A 19,343-nucleotide genomic window follows, 5' to 3' on the forward strand; every position below is an offset into this window, starting at 1 on the left:
AGACTCAACACACTTCACCTAATAAAGAGATGTTGAGATGAAAGTGCAAATAAAACACACACACACACACACACACACACACACACACACACACACACACACACACACACACACACACACACACACACACACAGTATACATAGATAATACATACATTAAAAAAACTATGAACATAGCCTACATGACACTCATACTCTACATAAAGAGGCTTATGTAGCTGTTAATTGTGCCATCTGACCTCCATAACTCTACACCACACCTTGTCAAGGCCATTATTATTAAATTGATTCACCAATCAAGAGGGGAATGTAGCATTGGCTGTGCCAGTGTTATGCTACTCACTGACAGGTTGGCTGTGCCAGTGTTATGCTACTCACTGACAGATTGGCTGTGCCAGTGTTATGCTACTCACTGACAGATTGGCTGTGCCAGGGTTATGCTACTCACTGACAGATTGGCTGTGCCAGTGTTATGCTACTCACTGACAGATTGGCTGTGTCAGTGTTATGCTACTCACTGACAGGCAGTGGGCCTAATATCCTCTTCACAAAGTCTAAATGTCCTATTGATCCAAGAATTGCCAATTTTATGTGTAATCCACTAATGAGCCCTCTGCCACATGTTTGCTTCAGATATGAAACTGAGAAATATGATGTATGAACAGACATTTTCTCCTGATGAACAACAAACACATTATTGCAACAGAAAGATGATATAACCCCAGCCAATCATAAAGGAAGTAGGTCTTTACTGAATAACTAATCTAGATCAGAGGGTAGAAGATCAACTTAAGTGGCTTAATATCTTACTCATGGTCCATGTCCTTAAGCTCCCATTGTGTCCCAGTTATGTCATGGCACCACTCCCCCTCCGCTGCTTATCTTTGTCTCACTGCACTGCGATAACTCTTTGGCCGTCCTGTACTAGCAGTCTGCTACAATAAATGGACCATTAGGCCCATGTCTCTCTAATCTGTTGTTGGAGGCATCTCTGATACATTCATACCAGAGCTGACCCAGCGAGCACTCAAGTTTGGCAGAGAGCCCTGTTCGTGTCCTTTTTTCCACCATAAAAAGAGATAAGACATGCTGCATGATGCAGCAGTTTACAGTATGTCTGTCTGCACTTTATGAGTAAGTGGGACAGAGACCAATGCTGACCCCTGCCCAGCCTGAGCCAGGAATTGAGTGTCATGTGAAATAGTAGACATATATCTGCACACCAGTGTTTCAGAGAGAACTGAATCATTTACAGTGGGGGGAAAAGGGGTTGAGAAAGTGAAGAAATCAATGTCAAGAGATTTGTGTTCCATATCAATATACATGTATTTTTATTTTCTTAAAAAATGATAGAATACCTTAATGATACAATATTTACCATTATTACAATTTCACTACAAATAAAGACAGCAAAACACATATTCCATTTTAAGGCAAATTAATTACACAGAGCAAAAGACTGACAACGTAGACTATATATGTTAACAGTGATGCTAGAAGAATAAAAAATAACAAAGTATCTATCTTTTGCCACCTTTAGGAAGGCAGGTAGACTCCTAAACTAATGCACTAAGAGACTCCACTCGTTTTAAAATGTGCAGAGAAATCATAATACAACCGCTGAGGTTAAAGTGCATTACATAACAACTACATAACTGAGTAATAAATGATTGTGCCATTGCAGTCTTTTTGAGGTCACATGGACAGACCTCGGAAAACCAGAGGAACACTTAGGAATTCCCAGCGGGGTATTTACAAAATATGGAAAATAATAGTTTGTGCCTGGGAGTCCAAATGGTCATCGGAAATTCTACTAGACTTGTAGTAGCATATACTGTACAATTAAAAAAAATATTTAAAGTTATTGAGCGTCCCGGTAGATTCCCTGCCTACCAACATGAGGATCGCAGGTTCGCGCCCCCGTTACCTCCGGCTTGGTCGGGCGTGCATTCAGGCATGATTGGCTGTGTCTGCGGGTGGGAAGCCGGATTGGGGTTATGCGTCCTGGTCGCTGCACTGGCGCCTCCACTGTTCGGGGCGGAAGGGAACTGGTGGGAATAGCGTGATCCTCCCACGTGCTACGTCCTACCGGTGAAGCTCCCCACTGTCAGGCTGGCAACATGCTGGCTGGCGCATATGTCGGAGGAAGCATGGTGCTAGTCTACGGCTCTCCCCAGATCGGCAGATGGTGGAACAGCGACCGGGGCAGCAGGGGGAAATTGGCCAAGTGCAATTGGGGAGAAAAATCTGAAATTATAATACTGTAATAAAAACAATATTTAAAGTTATTTAGCACTGTAGCACAGACAACAGTCAACATTTTGGACAATGCCCAATAAGCCTCGGTCTCTCTTGTAATGTGCAGGTCAGTCACTTCAGGCAACAGGTCTGGGCTGTCTTCACTCATCAAGCGACATCTCTTGTTACAGTGAAATAAGCCAGTGTTGAAGTCCTTTGCCGATCTTCTTTGAAGAGATGAAACACTACTGGAGCATCTTCTTGCAGTTCTTTCCTTACTGTCATGGTCAATCTTCATTCAGTGACTTGACACTTCTCTCTTCTTCCTTTTTGTTCTCTTTCACACACTTCCCATCTACCATCTCCTTCAGGACTTCAGTCCGATGCGAGCCATCATCTGCTCATACACTGTCCATGCCATGGCGGCCATCATGGTTCTCCTCAGCAACCGTGGAACTGCACCTCTGAAGAACCCTTGGAACCCATGTTCCTTAGAGAAGGAGCAGAGGAGGAGATGGAAAATAAGGACAAGTGTCAGATAAATTCCTCACAAAGAAGGATGCATTTGACTTGACACAATGATCATAAAATACATTGAAGGTCTTCCAAGGCTGGCATTGGGTAGACTGGACTGGTGATGTAGAATAATTAAACTAAAAGTTCTTGAGTCAGAGGTTCGGCTTACATGAATATATTTAATATGATTTAATGTCTCATGAGAGGATTATGCAACAAGCAACAGTGGTGTATGGATACATTTTTTCCAAGAGAAAGAGATTGTTACTGTGACATCGACAGATACTGTACGTTAGCGCTGATACAGAGGCATGGTACAGTCATTTGTGGTACAGGGAGTACTATGTGGAGAACATTCAGAACATTCAATAGTGTTCTAAATGGAGAGTTACATAGCTGACATGGCAGGACAACAGTACTGGTCATGATAGATTAGGATTTATGTGAGGTCATGTGAGATTAAATGGTGTGGGTGGGCTGAAAGTGTGTGCAGGAGAGATGTGCTTATGAAAGTATATATTGTCTGTATGTATTTAAGTGAATGAATAACTAAGGTTTTAAGGTGTATTTAAAGGTAAATGGTAAATGGACTGCATTTATATAGCGCTTTTATCCAATGCGCTTTACAATGTGCCTACATTCACCCATTCACACACCAAAGGCGGCCAGCTGCCACGCAAGGTGCTGGCACAGCCATCGGGAGCAATTTGGGGTTCAGTGTCTTGCCCAAGGACACTTCGACATGCAGACTGGAGGAGCCGGGGATTGAACCACCGACCCTCTGATTAGTGGATTAGTGGACAACAACCCGCTCTACCTCCTGAGCCACAGCCGCCCCATAAAGGTGATGTACTATGGTTCAATTTTCTATATTAACTAGAAAAAAAAGAGTGAGACAGTTACCTTGTAGATGTATCTGACAGCATCTGCTGTCCTGAGCTGTGGGCTCACTTGGACGTGTGTCTTCACCACATCAGCAGGTTGGGTGATGAGGGAGGCCAACACTCCAGCCAGGAGCCCACAGCTGAAGTTAGCCAGGGGAGCGTACGCAGACATGCTGACCTCTGGAAGAAACATGTAGACAGTTTCAATGGCCAGCAAACAATGACGACTTCTGCTTGGTGTTTACATTTATCATTTCATTTACAACTGTATTTTTTTAATTGTATCAAGCCATAACACACCTCCCATGAAGAGAAACAAGGTAAAAAAAAAAAGAGCAAAGCACCAAAATACTGTATATGCTACAACAGTTCAGAAATGATATCGCTGATTATTTAAATTGATCATATTTGGTTAGTACCAAAGGAAGCACAGTTCTTACCCTTTGGCAGCGAGGCCTTGGACTGGCTGTAGAACATCACGTAGATCCCAGAGAAAGGAGCGTCTCTGAGCAGAGTAGCCGTCAGGCCAGAGAACAGAGCCAAGGGCCCCTCGGTCTGACACACGCTGCGCAGAGCGCCCACCACGCTCCCATAGTTAAACCTGCCACTCTGAAACACAACAACACAGCCAGGTTACACCTCAAAGAGCTCTCTCTCTCTCAATTTCACAAACATAAAAAAAAACTAAGTTATACTCGTGTTTTAACACCTAAATACTAATAAAAACCATCCTTACTCATAAACATCATGCAAACCACACCTCAGTGCACACACACCTCAAAGCGTGTCTTGATGACAGTGACGGGCAGCATGATGACCCCTGCCACCGTGCGGGCGCCGGCTCCCAGCAGCACCGCCTCCAGCGCCCCGGGGCTCCTGTCCAGGAAGAAGTGCTGCTTCAGGGAGCAGTAGGTGCTGAAGTAGATCCCGACGCCAGGGATGGTCCGCGCAAAGGACTAGAGGAGGAGATGGTGGAGAGACTGGGGATGTTAGAGACTCATTCCGGGTCAGACCGCAGTCCATTGAGAATCTGTTGAAGTCGGTGAATCGGTGAGGAGACCAGAGACTTAAAAAGAAAAGTGCAAATAGTCAAACTGACCGGTGAAACTCCTTTCCACAGTCCTAGCAGCCTCTCGGTCCGCACCACGCTCAGCAGCACCGTCACCATCCCCACTCTCGCCGAACTAAAAGAGGGGTCATATTGAGATAAGTTCACATAGAGGCGATCGATTGTAAACACTCAATAGTGCTCCCCACCCACATGCAGGCCAATGTGCAGCCTGCATCTTACAAGCTTTATTAAGAGTGACATTTTCTGTCATGCTACTGATGCAGGCAATGCAACACACTGCCGTTTGGGAGGTGACCGGGCCAGAGAGCATTCGATACGGTGAGTGAGATAGTTACACAGAATAACATGTTCGATACAGTGAGTGAGATAGTTACACAGAATAACATGTTCGATACGGTGAGATAGTTACACAGAATAACATGTTGCTGCACATGAGTCAAGCCACTTGAACTGATATATGAGGTGTATGTTTACGACACACACACAGACTGACCCAGGCTGCACGCCACTCTGCAGGGTCTGCAGACGTGTCTTCACCAGGTCCAGAGGCTGGAAGAGCAGCGTGGAGCAGGTCCCGCTGAGGGAGCCACACATGAAGGCTTTGATAGCGGGGTGAGCCTGAGGGGGTGGAGGGGGAGGGAGAGGGAAAAGTGGAGAGAGAGAGAGAGAGGATAGGGAGGATAGGATATGATGGAAAGCGAGACAGGAGGGAGATGGGTGAGATGTCAGTTTCACACGCACATGGTACAATGCCCTTCTGAAGAGGGCTCGGAACATGATTTTGTCTCTATTTATGATTAACAGTATGCTCTGTGATAAAAAATAAAATAAAAATAACTCTACCCGGATCGCATGTTTCTCTCCTTACAAGCCCCCCCCCCACACACACACACACTTCCCCTCTGGCTTCCAGCCCATGAATATCTATTACATGCTAAGAATCATACAGAGATTGCGTGTATGTGTGTTAGCATAGCATTATGTGAACACATACCGTATGCACAGTAGTAGAGTAGTAGCAGTTTTATCACATAAAGTCTACATTTGAGTTCCTACACGCTTGTGTGCAAGTATTTAGCACGGTGTCAATTAGCACTAGAGACAACAAGCTGAGCGTTGTAACGTCCAGCCTTGTTCAATGAATGTGATGTAACAGCACATTATGCATTCATAAGCCTTATGATCAAACAGGTCTTCACCAGTGTTCTTTCACTGTATATCACCTCCACCATGCCCTTAATACAGACATGATTTGTGGCGGGACTTTGGATATCTAAAGTGGAAATGAATTTGATTTGGATCACACTGAACATGTTGAAGATGATCAAAATTAAATCTGTCAAGATTCGATGACGAGAGAAAATGAAGACCGAGAGCTAAAATCAAGTGAACGGAACATGAAGATTAGAGAGGGGGTTATAAGAGGTCATCAGTAAGGCGCTATCAGAGGGAGGTTTTGACAGGGTCGGCCAGGATGCCCTGACCTCGTTTCCTGCTGATATTCTGACAGAATTGGCGTTTCGTTTTCAACTCTGTCTGAATGTAGCGAGCAGCAGTGATTCTGAATGTAGCGAATGTGAATGTAGCGAGCGACAGGGATTCTGGGGTTGGTGCCAGGCAACTGACCTCGAGTTAGAAAAGGCTTGATGAAAAGGATGGCCATTCAAGTTTTGATGAACTAATCAAATTGGTTGCAAAATACACAAGATCGTTTGTTCACTATTCAACAAACAAAAACACAATCATCTAATTCATTAACAATCAGTTGAAGGGAAAATGTTGCAGTTGCACCATGGATATAAAGAAAATACACAAATTAGCATTATAATAATAAGGCTCTAAACAATAAGTTACGCCCTTTTCCGGGTTTGGCATGGGAGCTGAAGGATTTCATTCCCGATTCATGTTCCCTTAGACTTTTTGAAAGATCCTTATAAAAATAGTTTTACTTGGTCAAACCAAGCAATTCAGCTATATTCAGAATTCACCAAAGAACATTTCACTCGGACCTAAAAAATAAAATCCTGACGATTTCCCTCTTCTTTTTTGTCAGAGTTAATGAAATGTCTATGGAAACATGAATGGGACATGAAATCCTTATGAGGTCCCCATGCGCTGTTCAAGCAGAGACTCACCAGTGCCAGTTCCATAGTTGTTCAGGAGGAAGGTGATAAATGAGTATTATAATGTTCCTTCGAGGCACAGTCAAAATCTGTTCTTCCTCCCCTATCAGTCTTCACGCTGCTGACTTTTCTGCAACAGTCCTGGAAAGGAGCGCAGTGAGAAGTTATTGAACTATTATTTGACTAAAGAGGTCAGTCTCTTACATAACACAGATAATAATTAATATTGCAGCCAGAGTGTCTCTTACAGATGAGGATGCAGAGTGTGCCTGCGTTGCTGTCTGCTGGAAACTGCCTGGGGATCACACAGCGACTGCTGACTAAATAAATATATGCATCATCTGACCCAACACCATGCCTCCTATTAGTGTAGGTGGCCACCCAACACAACAACACACAGCTATTCATTAACCAACCAGAGAGGACCATGCTACATATTAGGTTAGGCATGGATCTATCTGCCTCTGCCTTCAACCTGTTGCACATGTTTCTCATGCTTTTCACGTGAGTGTGACTGTGCACACATAATGGGCTTCTGCATGTGTGTGCGCATGTTGTCTTGTCTGTGTGTGTGTGTGTGTGTGTGTGTGTGTGTGTGTGTGTGTGTGTGTGTGTGTGTGTGTGTGTGTGTGTGTGTGTGTGTGTGTGTGTGTGTGTTGGCAATTATGCTGTGTTCCAAGTCATCTAGGCTCTTTGATTGGTCTGGGCTGGATTCAGTGTAGGTCGTCGAAAACAGTGATTCTCAACATATATATATATATATATATCCCACATTAAGGACACACACACCCATTTGATGAGAATGTGACTCTCTGACCCAAATCTGAGTTTTTATTTATTTATCGTTGCTATTTTTGAATTTGTCCAGAATTCCATAACTCAGATCAAAATAGCAGTCATTCTTCTATTTCTCTAATTGTGTTAACTTCTTGTAAATTACATAATGGTGAAGTTTTATAATTTGCTTGGGACCCCCTCGAGGACCCCTGGTGGTCCTCGGACGTCACGTTGAGAACCGCTGGTCTAAAAAGTCTGGCATCATTCATAGCGGTAAGTTGTTCTCTGGTCTACTTTGCCTATAAAGTCTGGTCTCCAAATGGACTTGTGGGTTTGAATTCCACATCTGACCAAACATTTTGATGCCAGTTTCCACTTTCCAGGCATTTGAACACATTTGAATCTTATCAGAGGGAGAAAAATGATATTCCACCGGATAGGGCAGCAGGCATCTGCTGCTGCATACTTGCACTTAGAAAAAATCCCATTGGCCAGCGTACTCTAATCATACCCGGGTTGAAGTAGTAGTCACACTACCTCCCCTTTCGTGCAATCTTCTTGCACATAATTGCTGTAAGGGGGAATCGAACACGGGTGTTCAGGACTCCCGTTATATTCAAGTCGAACACGCAAACCAGTCGGCCAAGGAGACAACCCCATACTCGCACTTCTGACTTACCTTAATTTCTGCAGACAGCAGACACACTGGTGTTGAGAGTCTTGTACGAGATGGAGCTGGGACCAGTTTAGCCACTACTACTAGTATATCGTCCCCTCAAGAGTAGCAGGTGCACTCCTCCTGCGTCACTTTGAACTTGTGTGAGGTTTTCTCGCCGTCGAGGACCCGAAATTTTTCAACAAAATCGTTTTCTTCAAAATATGATAAAGTCCCTCTGACCTGCTGTGGAAACTAAAGCAGTCGCCGTGAAAGCCACTCGCCTTTTTAGGCTGAATGTTGTCTCTTGTTTTCTTCTCATTCAGAAGTTAAACCGGCCGGTTCCTGTTTGACGACTACGCACTATGACCAAATAACTTTGATAAGAAGTGACAGTTAATACATGGTTCCATTGCAACATCAGCAGCGCGCAGCAAATCCACCATTTTGGCCTGGAGGAGTCTACCTCTGATATGCTGTTTTGTTCCAGGCCAAAATGGCGGTAGGTAGCATCGTTGTAAAAAAAAAAAAAAAAAAGGGGTCGCCTCTTGCCTTCAATACTCTTTGCTACGCACTACTGTGTCCCTTGTTGAAGCCGACCACTCGGAGGATGTTGGCTTCTGATTGGTTATTATCACCGGTCAAGTTTTCATAGCAGCAACTTCATCTTTAGAAATAGATCATGCCTGAGTGTCAGTGATGCAATGCAATGAATAAATAACACTGTGATTCGACTTCCTCTGAAGAGCACGATATCATGTTACTCGAAGTTTTATTAATACAAATTAAAATAAATTAAAGTGAGGTTGAACTCATTGTCATCGACTGATTTTTATTCTCTCTGCAGAAAGTAAACCCGAGTCTATCTCTGTTGATTTTGTCAGTAAATATCATGAATAGATAATTTGTAGGCTATGTAATATCTTTTCACAACTTTTAATTTATCATCTTCCTAGGTAAGCTGTTGTTTTCTCTGATCAATATTCATGTCTTGAGTAAAACTGAAAACGGCAATACGAGTGTAACAATCGGATGTCAGAAATATGGCAAATAAACATGGAACAAAGAAGCATGAGCTCACCCAAATTCTCCATCCTTGTTGACTATATCCTGCCCAGTGTTAAAACCATCGTCATAATATAAGAACGGTTAAAACCGGTTCAGACTTGCTATGCTCTGCTTGTGCTTGTCCCTTGGAGACTGGAGGCCCAGACTGCCCCCTTCTGGCCAGTGGTATGCAGCCTTGACCTACAGGAGCGCCCCCCCCCCCCCCCCCACACACACACACACACACACAACATTGCAAGAGCTGCAAACCAAAAAAGTTCCTTTACTATTTTTGTTGTTGTTTATCCTAACATGTTACTGTGCAGCTTAGCACGGTGGCTCAGTGGTAGAGCTGTCGCCTCGCAGTCAGAAGGTCATGAGTTCGATTCTCACCTGGGACACTGTGGGCGCTGTGGTTGTGTTCCCCCCCATATCCTCAGTGCCTACTGCCCAGGTGGGGTATCTCGTCGTAAGGGCCTTTCTGTCTGTGTGGAGTTTGCATGTTCTCCCCGTGCTCCCCCAGGGGGGTTCCTCCGTATATAACCCCCCCCCCCCCCCCCATTAAAAACATGCAGAAGATCAGATCGTCATCGTCATCCGACCAGTGACGACAACATCCGAAGTTGGTCCCCGGGCGCTGTACAAGAAAGCGACCACTGCTCCTGGCCTGCCCCCCGGAGGAAAGGACAAAAGCCAGGATGGGTTAAATGCAGAGGACAAGATTTCACCGGCCAGCATGTGTGTGTTGTGCATGTGTTGATTGTAATCGTGTGACAATAAAGACTGAAATCGTGTTAATCGTGTTAGATGTTAAAAGAGCCACAACTACCCATAAAGGGGAGTGTGGCTCTAGAGCCTCAGGTTGAGTATCACTGTCCTGCCTTTGATAGTGTACTTTTAGTCTTACAACTTCTGCAGAAATAACATTATGAAACAATTACGCCTAAAAAGAAATGCCCAAAGTAATCAAGAATTGCCCCACAACTATAAGGTTAATTTGCATGTTCTTGGCATCTAGGGACCTCAGAGAATCCATTCAGAAGTGTCAGCAACATTGTGGCTGTTACTATGCCTGAGTAAATTGTAATAAACCAAAGGAGAAATGTGATTTTTTTTTATCCTCGCCTATTGTTTTTTAGATTAGACAGTGGATAACACCATGCCTACAATTATCCCATGCAAAAAGATGCCCCTGAGCAGATTCAGCAACTCCATGACTACAACTGTAGCAAAAAGCTAAGCATTTGCACAAAGGACATAGCTTCCACAAAGGTTTTAGTAAAGATTGCACTGGGCGGACACTCATTTTAGCCATTTGGGTACCCAAAGTACCCAAAAGTGTGCCAAATGAGTTCCAATGGAATCTGGCTGGAAAATACAACTTCTATCCATAACAGGAGGATACTGCCACACAATGCAGCCTCTGGATATGACAATTACCCTGTGCATCATCAGAATCTACCATTGTGCACAGTATAACTAATGAAAACACAACTACTGTAGACTGAAAAACACCACCACCACCAACAAGTAGTTGACAACAACAACTAGATTGATAATTTTGTCTCCAAATTGAGAAATTTATTACAAATTATTATTATTCAAGTGCTTTCAATAAATGACACTTGAAATTCACAAACTTTTGAAGGACAGTCATCCCAACCAGTGGTATGTGTACCCCTAGGCCTAGGGGTACTTGAGCAGAGCAACTCAACAATGATAAATGGCTCGAGCGTCCAGTTGCTATCCCTCAACATTCAGGTTTAGGGGAGCCCAGCTCATGATTTTACATCCCTGTACCTTGTTATGCAGGGGACAAAATATGACAAAGAAAATAATAATAATAATAAATAAAACACGCTCTTGAGTTCACATCCCTGTACCTTGTTATGCAGGGGACAAAATATGACAAAGAAAATAATAATAATAAATAAAACACGCTCATGAGTTCACATCCCTGTACCTTGTTATGCAGGGGACAAAATATGACAAAGAAAATAATAATAATAAATAAAACACGGTCATGAGTTCACATCCCTGTACCTTGTTATGCAGGGGACAAAATATGACAAAGAAAATAATAATAATAATAAATAAAACACGCTCATGAGTTCACATCCCTGTACCTTGTTATGCAGGGGACAAAATATGACAAAGAAAATAATAATAATAAATAAAACACGGTCATGAGTTCACATCCCTGTACCTTGTTATGCAGGGGACAAAATATGACAAAGAAAATAATAATAATAATAAATAAAACACGCTCATGAGTTCACATCCCTGTACCTTGTTATGCAGGGGGAAAAATATGACAAAGAAAATAATAATAATAAATAAAACACGCTCATGAGTTCACATCCCTGTACCTTGTTATGCAGGGGGAAAAATATGACAAAGAAAATAATAATAATAAATAAAACACGGTCATGAGTTCACATCCCTGTACCTTGTTATGCAGGGGGAAAAATATGACAAAGAAAATAATAATAATAATAAATAAAACACGCTCATGAGTTCACATCCCTGTACCTTGTTATGCAGGGGACAAAATATGACAAAGAAAATAATAATAATAATAAATAAAACACGCTCATGAGTTCACATCCCTGTACCTTGTTATGCAGGGGACAAAATATGACAAAGAAAATAATAATAATAATAAATAAAACACGCTCATGAGTTCACATCCCTGTACCTTGTTATGCAGGGGGAAAAATATGACAAAGAAAATAATAATAATAAATAAAACACGCTCATGAGTTCACATCCCTGTACCTTGTTACTGTATGCAGGGGACAAAATATGACAAAGAAAATAATAATAATAATAAATAAAACACGCTCATGAGTTCACATCCCTGTACCTTGTTCTGCAGGGGACAAAATATGACAAAGAAAATAATAATAATAAATAAAACACGCTTATGAGTTCACATCCCTGTACCTTGTTATGCAGGGGACAAAATATGACAAAGAAAATAATAATAATAAATAAAACACGCTCATGAGTTCACATCCCTGTACCTTGTTATGCAGGGGACAAAATATGACAAAGAAAATAATAATAATAAATAAAACACGCTCATGAGTTCACATCCCTGTACCTTGTTATGCAGGGGACAAAATATGAAAAACAGAAAAATCAAGGTTTGTATGATGGAATGTGGTAGACTGCCCAGCAGTTCCTTTGTGAGGTCAGGCACAGTGCAACGTTGCACTTGCTGCAGTAGATGGGTGTCTTCATCTTTTTCTTGCCTTTGTTGCAGACAACACAGACCCTGCGATTGGCTGTGGAATTAGGCCCAAAGTACAAGGGAACACACGTGTTGACAAGGCTGGGGCAGGGGGCACTAGCAGCCACTATGGCTTTGGCCTCATTCACCATCTCCCTCATCAGCACCTCCCGGAACTTCTTCTGCATCATGGGGACTTCCCCTCGTCCGACAGCCAAATCTTTGAAGATGAGGAAGGCGTTTACAATGGCTATGTCTATGCTAGGTAAAGGTTATCAACTTTATGTAGATAATTATTATACTAGCCCCGCCCTGTTTCGCCATCTTGCCACCACGAGCACAGCAGCCTGTGGCACCATTCGTCCTGTGCGTGTGGGTTTCCCAAAAGGAGCGGCAAATGACTTGCCGAAGAACGCGGAGAGGGGAGACATGAGGTGGCTGCGTAAGGAGAACATGCTGTTTGTCAAGTGGAAGGACACAAGGGATGTGACGATGTGCAGTAACTTCCATAAGGCATACAGCAGCGGGAACACCATGCGCAGGAGGGTGAGGGAGGCTGGGCAATGGCGTGTGACAAGTCTCCCCTGTCCTGATCCCAAATCTATGAAATGGTAAAAGAAGGTCTTATACCATCTCTGTGTTTTCCCTTTGACGGAGTACCACTGGATGAGGGCATCCGACAGGTCCACCCCACCCATGTACTTGTTATAGTCCTTGATGGGATCAGGACAGGGGAGACTTGTCACACGCCATTGCCCAGCCTCCCTCACCCTCCTGCGCATGGTGTTCCCGCTGCTGTATGCCTTATGGAAGTTACTGCACATAATGCAATAATTAAAAGAACAGTCTATAATTAGTGTTAATTTTGTTGTCTATTTTTAAATTTAGTCGTAGTCTTAGTCCTGTGTCAAATGTCCTTGTTAGTTCTTACCATATTTAGTCAACATCATCCTCTTTTTGTTTAGTCAAGTTTTAGTCGACTAAAAGTTTGAGTATTTTAGTCTCGTCTTAGTCAATGAAACTAAAAGTCTAAACATTTTAGTCTCGTCTTAGTCTTGGGGAAAAAGGTAGTCGACTAACATTTTTCGTCATAGTTTTCGTCGACAAAATTAACACTACTTTGAACAAAATACAATTGTACGGCTGATTTAGTGGGGGACAGGCCTCCTAAGTGTGATGGATTTGAAAAAAAAAATCCACTTTAGCATTTGAACTACTTTTCAAATGCGTGAAGTCGGCTTGACCACAGTTGGACCCGGATACGGGTCCGTCGGGCTTATAGGGTTAATAAAAACATTGATAGTAGTAAAGAAACAAAGAAAATCAACACGTCCAGAAAGAAAACAACCTTGCACAGTACAACGTAGCTGCATGTAAGGCCTTAGTGTGTGTTGGCATTTTGCGTACAGACTATATGAGAATGTGCCGGGTCTCGTCGATATTTTGAAGCTTCTGTTCGACGTGCATCTGTCCTTTCTATCAATGTTTCGATTAAATGCACCGATGCAGTGGTTTATCACGTCAAGGCTAAAGTTTTACATCTCAGTGCAAAATTAAGAAATTTCAGCACAGTCACAATCAAAAGGCCTAGTGTAACAGGGTGAGGTTGACTAAATATGATGAAAACTAAACGACAAAATTAACACGATTTAACATATTACTAAGATGTTGGGTCAGACCACGTGAGATTAGGTTACCCCTTGCTTGGACCACAGACTGCTGCTGATTGGTTCACCACATTTCAAAGCATCTGTCTTTCAGAAAGGGGCTTCTGTCCATGATGTTGTTGCTGAAGACTCTGTGACGATGCCAGAGAGAGCAAATGTTACTTCATCAGCCAGAATAATGTGTAACAGTGTTTACTCCTAATCTAAATTTACTAATGATTTCTCTGCAAATCTAACAATACAAAAGGTTTAATATAATTTATTAAACATGCACAATTCAGACAATATACAGTATATATTCATGCTCACCGCACAGTGTGGATGGAGCTGTTGATGGAGACCAGCTGGAGTAAACTGTCAGTCAGAGCATCAGTGATCTTATTGTGACTCAGACTATAACACCAATAAAAGACAAAGGACAAAGCAATATATTATTAGATTATAAGAATCAGATTTATACAAGCATGCAAATGCTTCTCCATTCTAGTGGACTGACTCACTCCAGGACTTGTGCTTTGTGCAGGTGTGGGATCAGTGTCTGGAGCAGCTGGTCAGTGAGTTGACAGTGACTGAGGTCCAGCTCTCTGAGCCCTTCAGAACGCTCCAGTATTAGAGCCACAGTGCCACAGGCCCTCTGGTCCAGTCTGGTCTCACTGAGGTCCAGCTCTCCATTCAGGGCTCCACAGAGGGATTCTGCTCGCCTGACCGTGTCCGCTTCACTGTCTACAGGGACCAGGGAGAGCAGCTGGAGGAGGAGGGCTTTGCTGCTTCTGAAGGGGAGAAACAGAGCAAAGAGCAGAATGTTACGGTGCTCAAATAGGCCGTGAATATGATTGTAATAAAGTTGTGTTGTTTTTCCTCTCTCTCACCTCAGGCGGACTCTGTGCAAGACAGGAAACAGCAGGTCCAGTCCACTGTCCTCCACCTCACAGTCTCGTAGGTTGAGCTGTGTGTCCTGGCTGCTGTGTCTCAGCACAGTGGAGATGGCCCTGCAGTCTCCAGCGCTCAGACACAGAGTCTCCCCTTGCTCCTGCTCCGACAGCTCCACACAGGAGGAGCAGGACAGATCCAGGCTGTGTTGCAGAGTCCTGAGCAGACCTCCTGCTGCCCCCTGCTGGGCCTCAGAGGCAGTGCAGCAGTGGAGGAACCTCAGCAGCAGAGTCCTCTCCAAACTATAAAAAATAAAATGAAAATGATGCAGAAAATGAAATATGATAAATGTTACCATTTCAGCCAACAATCAATACAGTTGTGATTGTGCCATTATTCGGTATTCAATAAAAACGGACCTTTATAACCTAGACTCTGTTCAAATTAACCAGCTGGAACAAATTGTTTTTACATAGATTGTCTAAATACATAATAATACATAAATATATAATTAGGCCTATATATAAATTATAGTAGGATAGTCAGCTCTAGCCAGCATATTTTAATCCAAACCAGAAGAGTTTCACTCAAACATTAGATGTGATGTGAGCCTAAAATGATGGTTATTAAAGTTATAATAACCATCTTGGCCAGGTTCCTCTTGAAAAAAAGATTTGAAATCAGCCGCCACTGTTATTTACACCCATTGCCGACATGCTAGGTTGACCTGCTTGGTAACAATTGATGCATTAGGTCTTCTATAGTTTATGGTATAAGAACCATCACTAGCTTTAAAAATTAGCCTGCCACAACCTCCGAAAGACAGTAATATTAAACGTGATTCTTTTAGTCAAATCCATGGTGGGCCAAAACAAATGGGGGGCAGGCCCCAAATTGGTTAGCCATGGTTTAAATGGAATGCAATGCAAATGGAATGGACTATAATGTCTGACCTGAGATGGGAGACTTTCTCCAGTGTGGACAGGATGGACTGTACTCCGCCTGTTGGTAAGGAGGTCCACAGCAGTTTGAGTTGGACTCCATCACTATGTTGGAGGATGAACAGCAGAGCAGCAGAGTCCGTTGTGTCCAGCTGTGTGCACGCCAGGTTGATCACATGATCTAATGACCTCAGTAAACTAGGTATAAGGTGACTGGTGTGTGTTTTATAGATCTCTCTGATGGCAGACAACACCAAGCTGGGCCTGGGCCTGAAAGTAGACAGTGTTTAGGTTAGGATAACATGCTGGATATTGACATTACTATTACAGGGGTTTGTTTGACAGTCATTGCATTTTTTAAGCTATTACTGATGATAAGCATAACAATAAACTAATAATGAAGTATTAAATGGGATCAAATGTATTTCTCTATCCAGTGAAGAGTAAATACATCTGTAACACCTTTTAAAAACAATCCTGTCCAGAAAGGGAAGAACATATGTGATTCTCTTCTCTGAGATCCTGGTCTTCCTCAAGTCAACAGTGATGGTCTGAGTTGATGGCTGCTGCAGCAGATAGTGAAGTACTTCCCAGTGCAGAGAGCAGGAGGTCAGGTCTCCACCAACCTTCCTCAAGAAAGACTCAGTCAAGTCCTTGTCCTGGATCTCATGTATCAGGACAAGTAGCTGCTGAAAATGCTGTGTACACAGTCTGAGGAAGTCACAGATCAGAGGAAAAATACAAATGAATGAACATTTAGGAAAAATTATTTTAAGGATTGATATGGAATGGTATGATTTAGTCTGTTTTTATGGATCAGCAAAGTAAAGAGATTTACTTGATTGTAAGAGGATCATGGTGAAATAGCAATGTCATAAGAAAGTTGGGGTGGATGGGGAACTCAGTCAGGTCCAAACATCTGACTGTCCAGTATCTCAGTAGGGATGCCACACTACTGACAACCCTCAACAACACTCTGTCTGATAGCTGGCTCGTCTTTAGGACAAGGGAAAGCTCTTCGATGGCCACTGGACAGGCCACTCTCTGTATTCTTACCCATCGAAACAGTAGCAATGCCATGTCTTCAGACAGTCTGAAAATCAAAGAAAAAGACAATCCTGGAATAATATACACCTCCAAATGATTTAACACAATATGATTTTGACAGTGGATAAACATTGTTATTAGGAGTAATATATTGTGTATTTGTGTTGTATGTCTAAAAAACAGAAAAAGTACATCCAAAATGTATTTTCTTAATTTCTCCAGTACCCGAGAACCGTTAAAGTTAGCACTTATTGATACTCCGGTATTTACAAATTTAGCAGTGGGGTCCGTTTGATACCGGGTCTCGGTGCGTATCCCTACTAATGACGTAACTTTTATTTGTAAACCAAAAACATGTGAATGAATTACAATCCATTTACCTGAGCTGTGAGATGTAAGGCAGACACTGTAGGAAACTCCACACTTCACTCTTTTCATCTGACCAGCCTCTCAGCTCCACTGGTTTCTTTTCTGATTGGAGTTTCAGCACTTCCAGGAGGAGGGAGGCCTTTGAGAGGTTGATGGTCCAGACTGCAGGAGCTGACTGGTAAACTGACTGTAATGCTGGAAGGGCACTCCTGCCTGTTTGAGTCTCATAGTCTTTCACATGGGAGCACAAGTCCAGTAGGAAATCACTCTGATCCTTGTTGACAGATTGATTGAAAGGGAATGTGGTGTAACTGCACACTGATGATAACAGCTCCAGCGTCTTCTCTCCTGTCTGTTGTTCCCTCTCTGCTGCTCGACAGAAGAGATTCCACAAAAACGTGGCTACTGCTACAGGTTTTAAACTCTGATGACAGAAACTGGAATAATGACAATGAAACATTATGTGATGATCTGATTTCTGCATCATATACAGCAGAGAACCAATGAGCCAACAGACATCATGGGCTCTATTCTCCCCCTGGCCTTAGGCGCTAAACTGGTCTTAAATGCAAAAAAACATACTTTACACCTGCCTACCGCTGACTTGGGAAGATACCGTCATGTTCTTACGCCCCGAAATGCGCTTTACGCTTAAGAGGCATGGCGCAGTGCCAGAATAGGCCAGAATGGGCGTTTCGGCCTTAAATACCAGCCTAAACCGATCTCCCCAACGGGCGTTAATTTTGCGGTTAACGCTTTTCAAAACCAGGCCTTATTCAGTGCGGCGGGGCCAGTAACCTAGGAATAGCTACTGCAAAAGTTAACTGTTGAAAATTAAATGTCTGGTTTTGTCACGAGTAGCCTACAGCTGAAGTCCCTCTCCCATCAAGCAGACAGTGACGGAAGCATGTGTCTTTATGTGCGCCAAGGGGAAAATGATGGACTAAATTGGTGGGAAATGCGGGGCTACTGCGTGCGCAATTACGCACGCAGTAGCCCCGCAGCAGACGTGCAGGAGAGAGAGAGCCCGAAAAGGGATAAGCATACGACCATAAAAAGCATGAAAGCTGAAAAACATTTATGGCAGTAACACACATACATACCATCCCCATTATTTGAGCCGCAGCAGCATTAATTTCACACTTTTTCTAATGTCCTAGGTCTAATAACTGTTTGTTTGTTTGTTTGTTTTGGTCTCGGGCTGAGTGTATGTGACAACGGCGGGCGAGTTGATCTCAGTCCGCGTCTCAAGCGGGTTGGGTTGGGTCGGATTAGATTTTTTAGGACCGTTGAGAAAGGAGGACAGTGCTCCAAGTTCAATACTTTTATTGCCACACAGACGTTTGGGCACCAGCCCTTCTTCAGCGTGTGTGCGGGAGAGGTGTTTAGGCTATGATCTGTGATGCGCTGAGATGTCCAAATTGGCATGGATAGATGACAGCATGCAGCCACAACCAGACTGGATCGAATCGCTCCGTGGATTGGAGCTTGGAAGGGAAGAATGTGATTGGTTTACTGGAGATCACCAATGGCCACAGTTGTGAATAATTCTATGCTTAAAAAGGCGTGGTTAAATGGTTAGCGCCGACGCAATCTGACTTTAGAGTCAAGGAAAAATTATGGAATGAGCGTGACCACGCCCACTAATAGCGCCGCGCCCAGCCATAAACACAGATTTAAGGCCAGGGGGAGAATAGAGCCCCATATATCTTAAATGCTAGGGAGAAATGAGTAGAAAGTAACATAGTAGATTTATATGAAGTATGTACTCATGACTAAATATCCATATACTGTCTAATGTGTGATAACTTTTATATGTAGACTGAAATCATGTGAATGAATTATAATCCATTTACCTGAGCTGTGAGATGTGAGGCAGACACTGTAGGAACTGCCATGCTTC

General features: G+C 43.0%; 2 protein-coding genes across 3 annotated transcripts in view; both read right to left on the reverse strand.

Annotated features, from left to right (window-relative positions):
- Positions 1-1,466: 1,466 nt before the first annotated feature.
- On the reverse strand, positions 1,467-9,376 carry slc25a38a (solute carrier family 25 member 38a). Of its 2 annotated transcripts, none has more exons than XM_083648502.1 (8): positions 9,346-9,376; positions 6,845-6,973; positions 5,203-5,327; positions 4,737-4,821; positions 4,414-4,593; positions 4,078-4,246; positions 3,657-3,817; positions 1,467-2,727 (listed from the first exon to the last, which is right to left on the reverse strand). In XM_083648502.1, exons 2-8 carry the CDS (start codon positions 6,857-6,859, stop codon positions 2,605-2,607), a joined length of 858 nt encoding a protein of 285 aa, XP_083504628.1. In that variant the 5' UTR covers positions 6,860-6,973; positions 9,346-9,376; the 3' UTR covers positions 1,467-2,604. The 2 variants fall into 2 exon arrangements, with proteins under 2 accessions (XP_083504628.1, XP_083504627.1); XM_083648501.1 differs by lacking the exon at positions 9,346-9,376 and adding an exon at positions 8,289-8,398.
- Positions 9,377-14,863: 5,487 nt separating this feature from the next.
- The window catches only part of LOC310788492 (uncharacterized protein), a gene marked incomplete at both ends in the record, with an annotated part of 38,403 nt that continues 33,923 nt past the window's right edge, over positions 14,864-19,343 (reverse strand). The window contains 7 exons of the mRNA XM_083650037.1: positions 14,864-14,879; positions 14,915-14,983; positions 15,083-15,385; positions 16,037-16,294; positions 16,487-16,735; positions 16,863-17,117; positions 17,452-17,671. Coding sequence (XP_083506163.1) covers positions 14,864-14,879; positions 14,915-14,983; positions 15,083-15,385; positions 16,037-16,294; positions 16,487-16,735; positions 16,863-17,117; positions 17,452-17,671 — 1,370 coding nt within the window. The remainder of the gene's footprint in view (positions 14,880-14,914; positions 14,984-15,082; positions 15,386-16,036; positions 16,295-16,486; positions 16,736-16,862; positions 17,118-17,451; positions 17,672-19,343) is intronic.

This window comes from Poromitra crassiceps (genome assembly GCF_964638095.1).
Source record: "Poromitra crassiceps genome assembly, chromosome: 13".
NCBI classification, from domain to species: domain Eukaryota; kingdom Metazoa; phylum Chordata; class Actinopteri; order Beryciformes; family Melamphaidae; genus Poromitra; species Poromitra crassiceps.

What these genes read in the sequence shown, in the direction of transcription:
- slc25a38a (XM_083648502.1), bottom strand. An exon ending in TGTGGAAAGGAGTTTCACCG is followed by an intron (nt 4,594 to 4,736) that starts GTCAGTTTGACT and finishes CTCCTCCTCTAG; the next exon opens with TCCTTTGCGCGGACCATCCC. An exon ending in TCATCAAGACACGCTTTGAG is followed by an intron (nt 4,247 to 4,413) that starts GTGTGTGTGCAC and finishes GTTGTGTTTCAG; the next exon opens with AGTGGCAGGTTTAACTATGG.